Raw genomic sequence first — 10,925 nt, forward strand, 5'->3', positions numbered from 1 at the left:
AGACACGCTGTCGCTTACGCTCGCGCAAGACAGAGCCGGAGCCGTTTTTCTTTTTAACCAGAGGCATTGGTCGATCTATCTATCGGGAATCCGATGAGCGTGCAGCGCGGCAAGAACAAGCAGGCGGCAGGCGGCATCTTACGCTCGACTAAACCTAAAAACAGGCGGCATCCTCTTCGGCGAGCGCTCCAAATCTAGACCCTTTCGCCTTTAAGGAGGCTGCTCTCGCTCGTCTCAGGAATGTGGCGGTTGTAAAATTCTCTTTGTGCGCGTGCAAAATTTTCTTTGTGCGCGTGTCTGTATTCTTTGATTGAGAGCACTTGAGGCGCGCTCCGCTTCACACAAGCGCGCATGAAAAGCCGTTTCCTGTCCGCCGTGGGCTGCTTAAGCGCGCTGGCATCAGCGACCGGCGGAGCCGTCGTGCACGTCGACGCTCGCAACCCAGCAGAGGCGCTCCGCTTGCGCTTTGAGGACGGCAGCGGCGTGACCGAGCTGGGCCTGCGGCCGGACGACACGTGGGCTCACCCCGATCTGCAAGTGACCGGTGGAGAAAAGAGCCGTGGCGTCTTCCGTAGCGATTCCGATGCGGACGGCGCAGTGGCGCACGCTCATCTGCACTGCACCTCTGACTGCTTCATCGATTTCGCGCTCATCTCGAGGGCCGGCTCGATCCTCCTCGCGCTCAACGGCACGCTTCCCGGCAGGCAAGGCACGCTCCCCTCCCCCGACGCGCACCCCATCCGCCATGGGCGTCGAGCGCAGCTCCAGCTTCCGGCTCCGCCCTATGTCCGCCTCTCAAACTGCGACTGGGCCGGCGTGAAGACGTTGACTCTCGGCCTGGCCATCGACAAAGGCTTTGTCGCCGCGGTCGGCGGGACCGACGCGGCGATGACGGAGGCCGCCTCTGCCGTTTCTCGCGCCAACTTCGTCTATGAGGGCCAGCTCGGCGTGCGCCTGCTCGTGACGCACGTGGTGATCAACAGCGACGATGCGCCTGTGGGTCAGGCACCGGACGTCCCCGGCTCCCGGAATACATGCGAGGAGTACTTTCCGAGGGTGATAGAGGGACATGGGCTGACTGTACAGGCCGACGATATTGAGGCAGCGCTCGATCTCTTCTCGTGGTGGGTGGGATGTGGCGGTGGCGGCTGTGACGGCATCGCCGGCGCTCCAGTCGAGCCTGCAGAGGGTCCCGCGCTGTGGCACCTCCTCACCGACTGCTTCCCCCCAACCGGCGTGGTTGGCATCGCCGGCCTCAGGGCTGTGTGCAACACACCAAGGCGCATCGAGTTTAGGGACAGCGGGATCCCGGCCCGACAGCCGGGACAGGCAGACGACGCTTGCGACGTGGTCGTCCAGTCCACGGGCAACTGCGCGTCAAAGTTTGCGACAGAGTCGTGCGACAGCGAGGACAAGATTTGCACCGCCAATACCGCCGTGTCCTCGTGGTCGCGACGGGGGAGCTTCTGGCACACCTTCGCGCACGAGATCGGGCACAACCTCGGGGGAGAGCACACGTTTGGGTACGACAGCAATGGCAACTTCTTCGACTACGGAGGCTCCGCGCCCACTCGCACGCCCCTCGCTCCCACGCTTCTCTCGACAGCTCAAGGGTGCCTCGCGATTGCCTCAAGGGTGGCCCCGTATGATCTCTAGACTGCCCCGTGACACCCCGCCCACTCCCTCTCGCGCTTAGGGCTAATGTCGTACCCTGCGGAGACGGCCTTCTACGACCAGGGCGACGTGTGCAAGCACCTCAAGGACACCGTGCTGCCCAGCGGACAGTGCCTGGCTAGCTCGGAGCCGGAGTGTGGCAACGGCAAGGTCGAGGCGGGCGAGGAGTGCGACGACGGCGACGACACTGGCGGCGATGGCTGCTCGGCCACCTGCGAGGTCGAGTGCGGCTATCTCTGCGAGGAGAGGCTCACGGCCTCGGGCCTGACGGCGAGCGCATGCACGCTGGGGTGCGGCAACGGCCAGGTGGACGTCTTATTGCGGGAGGAGTGCGACGCCCCCGGCGAGACGTGCTGCTCGGGCGAGTGCCGACTCGCGGCCGACAAGAAGTGCTGCGGCGGCGAGTGCTGCGACGACAACGGCCAGTTCAAGACGACGGCCGACTCGTGCGACGGGGGCAGCGGGTATTGCTCCCAGGGCGAGTGCGTCCCCACTGCTAGTCAAAGCCGATGCGTGCCATACGGGTACATCATCGACGCCGATGCATGCCCGCAGTGGGACGACCAGCCGTGCATTCAACGCTGCTTCCGACCGGCCACCGGCAATACGCCCGCGCGATGCGACCAGTACCTGTTTCCCGAGCCCAACCTGCACCTCAACTACCTCCCCGACAATACGCCCTGCCTGCCGACGCAAGACGCGGGCGTGCAGGGCGTCTGCCTCGGCGGGCTCTGTAAGGCGATTCAGCTCGAGTCAAAGTGCAGCACGCCGGCGCCGCCTCCGGGGCCACCAAACCCGCCTCCCCCGCCCGGGCTGCCGCCGTCCCCGCCGCAATCTCCATCTCCGCTCCCGCCACCCTCGTCGCCGCCGGCCCCTCCCTCCCGCCCTCCGCCGCCGCCGCCGCCGCCCTTGCCGCCGCCTCCCCCGGCCGCCCCGGAGGGAGAGTTCCCATGGCGGGTGGCCTACGTCGCCGCGGGCTGCCTCACGCTCCTCACGCTCCTCATCTGCCTGGCGATGAGCGCCTCCTGGTTCTGCAAGGCGCCCGCGCGAGCGCCCATCGCCGTTCAGGCGGGCGGCGGGCAGCGCCAGCGGGCGAGCGCGAGGCGATCGAGTGCGGCCGGGCGCTTGTCGGGGCGGCTCTCGCGCTCGTCGCAAGCCATGCCCGCCGAGATGTCGGACGTCCTCCTCGAGGGGGAGGCGCAGCCTCGCGCGTCGCCGCAGCGGGTGGCCGCCTAGCGGAGAGCACACAGTTTCGCGCCTCGCGCTAGAGCCTTCAGCCTAGACCACTCACTCCGTCTACCGCGTCTGTCTCTCTCTCTGTCCATTATGATTGTTTAAATCTAGAGAGAGGACTCGACTTGCGCTTTGGTGGATTTTTGGGCATTGGGGAGGCGGGCGCGTCCAGACACCGCTCCAGTCAGTGGGAGACTTTTCGGCGGTCGAAATGCGGCGGGAGGGATGCGTCCTCTTGTGGGACGACCTGTGGGACGACCTGTGGTAGCGATCGATGCCGTCGCCGGACGCGGCGGCGATCGAGGCACCCGGGCGCCGGCGTGGCGCGGCGGCAGGTGCGAGGCCCCCGGGGCGTGTGCGCGCGGGGCCCCCACGCACGGCCCGAGGGGCCGAGCGCGACAAAATTAAAAAAAAGAGCTCCACTCGAGAGGGGTCCCGCGCGCGCGCGGCCCGTGTACACGAGATTACACCAAAACGTTGTTTTCGATACACATACGACGAGCTGGCCGCCTGGCGCGCGTGGCGGACCAAAAGACTGACCAAACGCGACACCGCGATGACTGAGGCGCCGTAACTATGGACAGACTGCGATCTACATCACGCCCGCGGTCGGACTCAGCGCCTCGCAGCCTGCTGATCCCTCCCCATCCCCCCAACGCGTGACTTACGCGCAGGTGCATGACAAGCGACGTGAGCCGATACCTACCCTCGACTCACGCCGCTGAATTTGCCCTCCCTGCTTGCGCGTCGCGCAGGTGCACCCACTCCTTCTTGAGAGGAGTGCGGACGCGCCGCTCGCCTGCCTCAGTCACACCCTTCCACGTCAGCACGCCCCACGCCTTGCCACGCTGGAACTGCTCCTCGTCGCCCTTGGTCCACAGCTCGACGCGCGTGATCTGCCAGTGGTGCTCGTTTGGGTCGTAGCCGTTCCTCGTCCACCCCGAACGAAACACCTTGGAGCCGACGCCGTACTTTGGCAGCTCGCGCGCAACCTCAAATAGATTTTGCCGCGTCGGCGCAGGCTGCGGAGGTCCGTCTGGCAGGGCGGCACTGGAGCAGCGGCGACGCAGCAATGGCGCCGCAGCCGCAGCTGGCAAAGCATGCGAGGCCAGCAGCGCCGGCGCTCGCGTGGAGAGCAGTGGCTGGCGCGAACGTGTCGCGGCCGTTCGAGCAAGCCGCAGGCAGCCGCGCATCAGTTTTTTCGGCTGCCGCGCGTGCACTGCAGGCGAGAATTCCAGAAAAAATGGAAACGCCCTGCGAGCGGGGCGGGTGCGTGCTGTGCCTCTGTATTCGTGCGTCGCCCATCTTCTCCTACAGATCCCAAACAACAAAACAAATCTCTCTCCAAGTGCTCCAAGTGCTCTCAGATGCCTGCTCTACATGTGCCAAACAACTCAAACTACCTGAGCTCTACTACCCGTGATTGACGCTATTCTGACTCGCCAAAGAAATCTGACTGTCACGCCGAATTTGTAACAAGCGCTGCGCCGGCGCCGCGCCACAGCTTGCCGAGCGCCGGCCACAGGCCTGCCTGCAGCCCAGCCACACCCGCCGCGGCGGCAGCTAGTCGGTTCGGCCTTGACTCGCGCGCGCCGAGATGGGAGCCCAAGTATGTGAGCGCGCGGCGCGTCGACACGCCTCCGCTTTTGTAACAAAGTCTGCTTGGCTTGTGCAGGTGATGCCCAGAGCTGCAGCGGCGACGCCGGCAGCCTCGTCTCGACCTCAGAGGCTGCCGGCGTGACCATAGATCTGTGCTCTATCCGTCGGTGGTTCACCGTACACGCCTGTGTAGGAGCGGCTCTCGCGTCGCTACGCGCCGCCGAAGGCTGTCTATGAGGGCACACCCGAGGAGGCGCGGATCTCAACCTGCGTGCGGCGGTGACCAGGTCACAGGCATCGGCTGTGACACTGGAGAGTCGAGCAGCGGCACTGAGGATGCCTTTCAGGTCATTCCAGCGACCCACGGAGCACGGTCTCAGTGCGCAATCACTCTACTAGATCCCATCCTTGCCGGGCCTCTGCGAATGTAGGTACCGAGTTCATGCGTGCCCAGTTACAGGCTCATACTGCCTGGTCTCCAGCACCTATGATCACCGTCGTACCAGGCCGCAGTCGACGACTTTTGTGTGCGCTGGCCGCACTCAACCGTTGAGTCGCGGTGTATCAGCCTGACCACACTCGGGACCGCGTAGGCGATGTGGGCGACTCTGGCCGTCCTGCATATGACCGACCATGACCCAGGAGGAGTCTACACGAGACATGTCGTACCTGGCAGGCGCTCTCGCGGCAGCACTATCGCGTGCGGCCGAGTGCGAGCTTCCGTGCCCGGTGCCAGACGCACTCGGCGCCAGACGTCCTCGGGAGCTCGCAGTTTTGCCACGGCAGTTGCGATCCGGGCGATCAGAGAGCGCCGGCAGCTCAGGGGATCTTGTCTGCTCACCTGAGGTCGGGAGGGTAGCAGCGGCGAGGCCATGCGCCAGCGTGAGCCATCCGTATTAACGGTTGTTATAGATTAGTCAGATTTGCCGTGACCGCGTTCCGAGGTCACGATTTCGGCGTTCTCGTGTTGACCACTGTGGGCGTGACTGGCACTTCTGGGTCATGTCTCTCGGTGTCCTAGCACCCCCAGGCGATGGGTTTCACGGCCCCGTACCGCATGGGGCGCAAGGGCCAAGGCCTCGCGCCGCGCGTGTGGTTCAAACTTTGTTACAACCCAGTCAGAATAGCGTCAATTAGGGGTACGTAATTCCTCTCAAAGGCTCTCACGTGTCAAAAGGACAAACGCAGTGCTAAAGGACGGTAAACAGCTCAGCACACAGCCGTCAGCACAAGAGAGAAGGTGGCTGCCACACCAAGAGAGAGTATTATCCTGACGACGTGGTAGTTCAAATCTCTTCGGGGGGAAGAGTTTCATCTTCAACGTACAACGAGCTGGCCCTCGCGGCCAAGTCCCGCGGGTTCTCGATGGACGTCTTGTCCAGAGAAGGCTCAGAGTTCATCCTTCCCGGAGCCCTCTTCGATCCGCGCGCAGATCCCGCATGAGAGCGGGCACGTCTTGTGCATAAAGCCCATGTTCTCCTCGCACTCGCTGTCCGCGGCCCATGCCTTGCAGAGCTCGGCGTGATCGATGCAAACGGTCTTGCACAGCCCGCAAGACGACGGGCATTCGCGTGCCATGTAGTTTGCCTGCGGAGGCGACCGATAGGGGGCGCGGGTGGCGGGCGGAGGGGCGGCGCCCGAGCGAGGCTTCGTCAGAGGGCCGCGCACATTGCCGTGGCACTCGCCCTTCTCCGCCCAGGCCGCGCACTCGTCGTTCTTGTCCGAGCACCCCAGCTGCTCGTCGCAGACGCCGCACGACTGGGGGCAGTTGAGGTACCTATTCGCGGCAGTCTCGCGGTTGTCCGTCTCTGCCCGATTAGTGCGGCCCCTGCCGGCGATCAAAGAATTCATGTAGTTTGGGTTGTCGACGCAGCCGCCGTCCCTGGACCAAGATGGGCAATCGCCGCTGTGGGGAGCGACGGGCGCAGAGTCAATCAGACGGGAGCGGGACGAGGGCTGTGCGATCCGGCTGGCTCTCACTTGGCGTCTTTGCACGCGCTCTTGCATGTCCCGCACGAAACAGGGCAGTGAACATTCATGTACAACGGGTTCGCATCGCACTCGCCCAAAGCCGCAAACCCGGCGCACTCCTTCTTGCTGTCGACGCACTCGTGGTGGCAGAGGCCGCACGAGGTCGCGCAGTTGGACATCATGTAATCCGCGTTGTTCACGCAGGCGCTCTCGTTGCTGTAAATCGCGAGCGTCCCGTTTTCTCCACGCGCCCAAGCGTCACAGTGCTCGTGCTTGTTTGCGCAGTCAAAGGTGCACACGTTGCAGGCCAGCGGGCACGTGAACGCCATGAACGCGGTGTTTTTCTCACACTCGCCGTCGGCCGCCCAGTCGCCGCAGCTCTTCTCCCGATCCGTGCAGATGCCGCCGAGGAGAGAGAGGTGAAGGGCAAACATTTCGAGGAGCTGGCAAGCAAGAGATGCAGCAAGCAGAGATCGCTCGAAATCCGGCGGTCACTCTGTCCGCGCATGTTTTTTTTTGGGCGATGAGTACGGCGCCGCCCGCGGGCTCGAGGCTCGACGGCACTCTCGCGTGGCCAGGCCTGCGGCTGGCGGACGCGCCCGACGCCGTCTGCGGCGAAGGCGTGCATCGCTGGGACACCGGACTGCACGCCTCCATTGCCGGCACCGTCTCGCTCGATCGCAGCTGCGAGCCGCCGCGGCTGTCCGTCTCCGCCCTCACCGCGCCCTCTGAGCCGGCGGCGGCGCCGCCGACGGTGGGTGACATCGTCACGTGCCGCGTGATTCGTATAAACCCACGCCTCGCGTCGCTCGAGATCCTCTGCGTCGCGGGCGTGCCGCTGCGCGAGCCGTGTGGAGGGCTGCTGCGGCGCGAGGACGTGCGCGAGTTTGAGCGCGACGCGGTGCTCATGCGCGACAGCTGCCGGCCGGGCGACATCGTCCAGGCGCGCGTGCTCTCGCTCGGCGACTCGCGCGCCTACTACGTGACCACCGCGTCGGAGGAGCTCGGCGTCGTCTTTGCGCGCTCCGCCGAGGACGGCTCGACGCTCCTCCCGCTGGCGTGGGACGAGATGCTCTGCCCAGCGACGCACGCGCGCGAGGCGAGAAAGGTGGCACGGCCGGCACGGCCGGCCTCCACGGCAGTGTGAGGTTCCGAGATCGCCAGCGGCCAGGCCCGAGGCGGCGGCGGCAGGGTCCGTTGGCGTTCTGCAGCGCGCCATTCTGTTTTATTTTATGTGTCGATGCCGGTCAACGCAACACACACTGGGCGGCGGCATCACGGCCGGCGCCGTTTTCACCCGCGACGCATGGGTACCCTGGGCGGCGGCATCACACGGCAAAAGTGGAAGTGGCGCGTGTGCCGCCAACGGTATAAACAGACGCGAGTCATGGCCCCTCATGGCGTCATGCGTCGCCTCAGCGGCTATCGGAGCCGCACCCCTTCCCTCACTCCGCGGGCACCTCGCTCTCATCCTCCAGCTCCTCATCCGAGTCTCCGCCCTCCGCGAGCTCGCCCTTGCTCGCGCGCTTGCGCCCCTCCTTGAGATCAATCCGCTTCTCCTTGTACTTCCGCAGCGACCGCGTCAGCGTGTCCGCCAGCTCGTCGATCGACGCGTACATGTCCTCTCCCTCTGCCTTTGCGTTGATCACGTGCTTGTCAACACAGTACACCGTCGCCTCCGCGATGTGCGCCTCCTTACCCTTGTGCTCCGTATCGTGGAGAGCCCTCGACTCGACCTTCAGGTGCAGCATCAGGTCGTCGGTCAGCAGCGCGCCGAACGTCTCGAGCGGCTTCGCCAGCTTCTTGTCGGCGAACGAGCTGATGCTGTCGGTGATCTCGAAGTTGCCGCTCACCTTGACCGCGTTCGTCTTGACGACATCCATGCTGACGCGTCCGCGGTAGACGACATCCATGCTGACGCTTCCGCGGTAGACGCGGGTGGGCGCGAGGAAGCCGAGGGCGGCGGCGGCGATCATATTTGTGACAGTGGCGGCGATCATCGCCGCACTCAAGCGTCAAGGTTGGGCACTGATGGCTCTCAGAAAAAATATTGGAAGGCTCCGACTCTCGTCTTTTAGTTGCCTATTGACCGCGAGGTGGCATGAAGGTCGCAGCGAGAATCTAAATTTCTTCCAAACCTCTTTTCTGGTACACCACGGAGGGTGAACCTACTTTTGGAGAAGGTAGGGATTGAGAGCAGTCTCGCTCTCAATCCTAGAAGTCGAAGGATTGTGAGCAGCACTCCTCGCAATCGGTAGCATCTCAGGTCGACAGAACGCGCGCACAGATCACACGCCTTTTGTCCACCCGACGACACACCTTCGCCTCGCACGCCGCTCTAATGCGAGTGCGGTAGTAGGAGGGTATGACTCTGACCTGTTCCGACCCTGATCCGACCTCTCTCGAACACCGACCTGATCCGACCGTGTTCACTTCGAACACGGTCGGATCAGGGTCGGACCAGAGTCGGAACAAGGTCGGGAAAATCCCTCCCTCCCGCCGCCGCTGTGGCAGTCACCCTCCTACTCCCCTCCACGCCGCGCTAAGCCTTGGCCGCGGCCGGCGCGGGCTTGGCCGCGGCCGGCGCGGGCTTCTTGGCGGCGCGCGCCTCCGCGAGCGCCTCCTCCGCCTTCTTGAGGCGGCTCTCGAGGTCGGCCAGCTTCCGCTTGCCCGCCGCCTCGTCCGGCGCGGCCGGCAGCACCATCTGGAACTCCAGGTTGTCGATGTCCCCGAGCGTGGTCGCCTCATCGAAGGTGCCGGTCTCCGTCTCGCGCCGGAGGAAGTAGTTGACCTCGTGGGAGAAGCCCGGGATCTTCTTGACGACCTGGTCCATGATCTGTAGCAGTCGTGGGAGGTAATGAGTGGGAGGTCCGCCGATGGCTGCCAGTAGCGGGTGTTGGGGGGGAGAGATCCGGCCAGGGGCGGGAGCTGTGTCGCGCGCACCTTGGCGAGGTCGTTGGGGTGGACGATGTACCCCCTGATCTGGTACTGCACGTTCGACCAGCCCGGAGCGCGCTTATAGTTCTTGTTGGGCCGCTCCGTCTCCTGCTTGTCCGTCCACGTCTGGCCCTGAAAGTCGAGAATCCGCTTCCGCGTCACATGCTGCGGCAGGTACGTGTTGATGCACCCCCACGTGTCGGCCATCTCGAACATGCGGCCTGGAGCGCGTCCTACTCCGACGGGAACTGGGGATTAGGACGGGCCCAGATGGGGAAGGGGAGGGGGGGAGGCTCACACCCGCAGCTCCTTGTCGTAGCCCATGTCGACGAGGGCGACGCCGGTCAGCATGACGGTCACGCTCACTTGGACCTGAAGGAGGCGCGACGCGGGGCCAGGAAGGTGAGAGAGGGCGGCCGTGTAGCGGGAGCGCACCTCCTCGACGATCGTCTCGCCGAACTTGGAGTCGTTGACCTTCTTGGACGCCTTGCTGCCCGGCGTCTGCTTGCCGCCCGGCGTCTCCACCATTTCGCCCTGTGTGGACAGAGGTGCGTGCGGCGATTCAGGAGTGCCTGGGACGGAGGTGCAGTATGGGGGCTGCAGGGCTGCTCACGAAGTGCGCGCGTCCCTTCTGCGGGGTGCTTGCCATGGTGCTGCGGTGCCGAGCGGGGAGAGCGGAGGGTCCGTGCGGCTAGATTGGAATCGAGTTGAGACCGGCGGGCGGGGACACGAATGGGGGCCCTGGTCGTTTCCGCAGGCGAAAGGACAAGACGTGCTTTTAAAATATTGGAAGGCTCCGACTCTCGTCTTTTAGTTGCCTATTGACCGCGAGGTGGCATGAAGGTCGCAGCGAGAATCTGCGAGAGACTGCGAAGAGAGATAGGAAGAGGCGGACGCCCAAGGGTGGGCGACGGCTAGCGCATCACACCCCTCTCCTTAAAATCCCTGTGTGGTGGCGGCGTGCCGTCCTCCCATCCCTCCCTTGGGTTGTCCGTTTTCTTTCTTTCTTTCTTTCTTTTAGTTGCCTATTGCCACACCTCCACGCCTTGAAAAAAAGGAAGCCGTCGCAGCGGCAGGAGGGCACACCTTAAAATCCCTGTGGTGGCGGCGTGCCGTCCTCCCATCCCTCCCTTGGGTTGTCTGTTTTATTTCTTTCTTCTTTTAGGGCACACCGATGAAGAAGGCGGCGGGCCTGCCGAGCCCTGGATGTGCGGTTACTGATTGCACTCCAAGTACTCTAAGTTCAAGTGAGTCCGGTAAAGGACCATCGGCGCCTGCAAAAATAAATAAATAAAAACGGACGCACCTCTCTACTGTGAGATGGGTAAAAAGGAACAGGTCCCCCGCCCTTGCGATCTTTGTGCAGGGTTCTTTGTGGGTGTGGTCGGCGACTAGCCGGGGTCGTCCTCCCGGTGGGGCACTAGCACTAGCCGTCTTCCACATGGTCCCTCGGGTCCCTGCTACTCCTAACTAATCTCTTTTCGTACATCCCTCGTTCCTCCTCCTGCTGA

The 10,925-nt window shown here is 64.1% G+C and overlaps 5 protein-coding genes across 5 annotated transcripts; 2 read left to right on the forward strand and 3 right to left on the reverse strand.

The window, feature by feature from the left end:
- Positions 1-351: 351 nt before the first annotated feature.
- EMIHUDRAFT_101622 (hypothetical protein) lies at positions 352-2,910 on the forward strand (the record flags this gene model as incomplete). The annotated part of the gene is made up of 2 exons (XM_005773273.1): positions 352-1,635; positions 1,738-2,910. The coding sequence occupies 2 exons, from the start codon at positions 352-354 to the stop codon at positions 2,908-2,910; spliced, it is 2,457 nt and encodes an 818-aa protein (XP_005773330.1).
- Positions 2,911-3,620: 710 nt separating this feature from the next.
- EMIHUDRAFT_207904 (hypothetical protein) lies at positions 3,621-4,100 on the reverse strand (the record flags this gene model as incomplete). The annotated part of the gene is made up of 1 exon (XM_005773274.1): positions 3,621-4,100. The coding sequence occupies one exon, from the start codon at positions 4,098-4,100 to the stop codon at positions 3,621-3,623; it is 480 nt and encodes a 159-aa protein (XP_005773331.1).
- A 111-nt stretch (positions 4,101-4,211) lies between these two features.
- Positions 4,212-6,903, reverse strand: EMIHUDRAFT_435734 (hypothetical protein). The gene is made up of 5 exons (XM_005773275.1): positions 6,487-6,903; positions 6,356-6,412; positions 6,175-6,283; positions 5,650-6,093; positions 4,212-4,324 (listed from the first exon to the last, which is right to left on the reverse strand). The coding sequence occupies exons 1-4, from the start codon at positions 6,804-6,806 to the stop codon at positions 5,896-5,898; spliced, it is 684 nt and encodes a 227-aa protein (XP_005773332.1). The 5' UTR covers positions 6,807-6,903; the 3' UTR covers positions 4,212-4,324; positions 5,650-5,895.
- A 97-nt stretch (positions 6,904-7,000) lies between these two features.
- Positions 7,001-7,624, forward strand: EMIHUDRAFT_65272 (hypothetical protein; the record flags this gene model as incomplete). The annotated part of the gene is made up of 1 exon (XM_005773276.1): positions 7,001-7,624. One exon carries the CDS (start codon positions 7,001-7,003, stop codon positions 7,622-7,624), a length of 624 nt encoding a protein of 207 aa, XP_005773333.1.
- A 75-nt stretch (positions 7,625-7,699) lies between these two features.
- On the reverse strand, positions 7,700-8,482 carry EMIHUDRAFT_450844 (hypothetical protein). Its single transcript, XM_005773277.1, has one exon. It carries the CDS (start codon positions 8,475-8,477, stop codon positions 7,923-7,925), a length of 555 nt encoding a protein of 184 aa, XP_005773334.1. The 5' UTR covers positions 8,478-8,482; the 3' UTR covers positions 7,700-7,922.
- Between the last annotated feature and the right edge of the window lie 2,443 nt (positions 8,483-10,925).

The sequence above is a fragment of the Emiliania huxleyi genome (assembly GCF_000372725.1).
Source record: "Emiliania huxleyi CCMP1516 unplaced genomic scaffold EMIHUscaffold_34, whole genome shotgun sequence".
NCBI lineage: Eukaryota > Haptophyta > Isochrysidales > Noelaerhabdaceae > Emiliania > Emiliania huxleyi.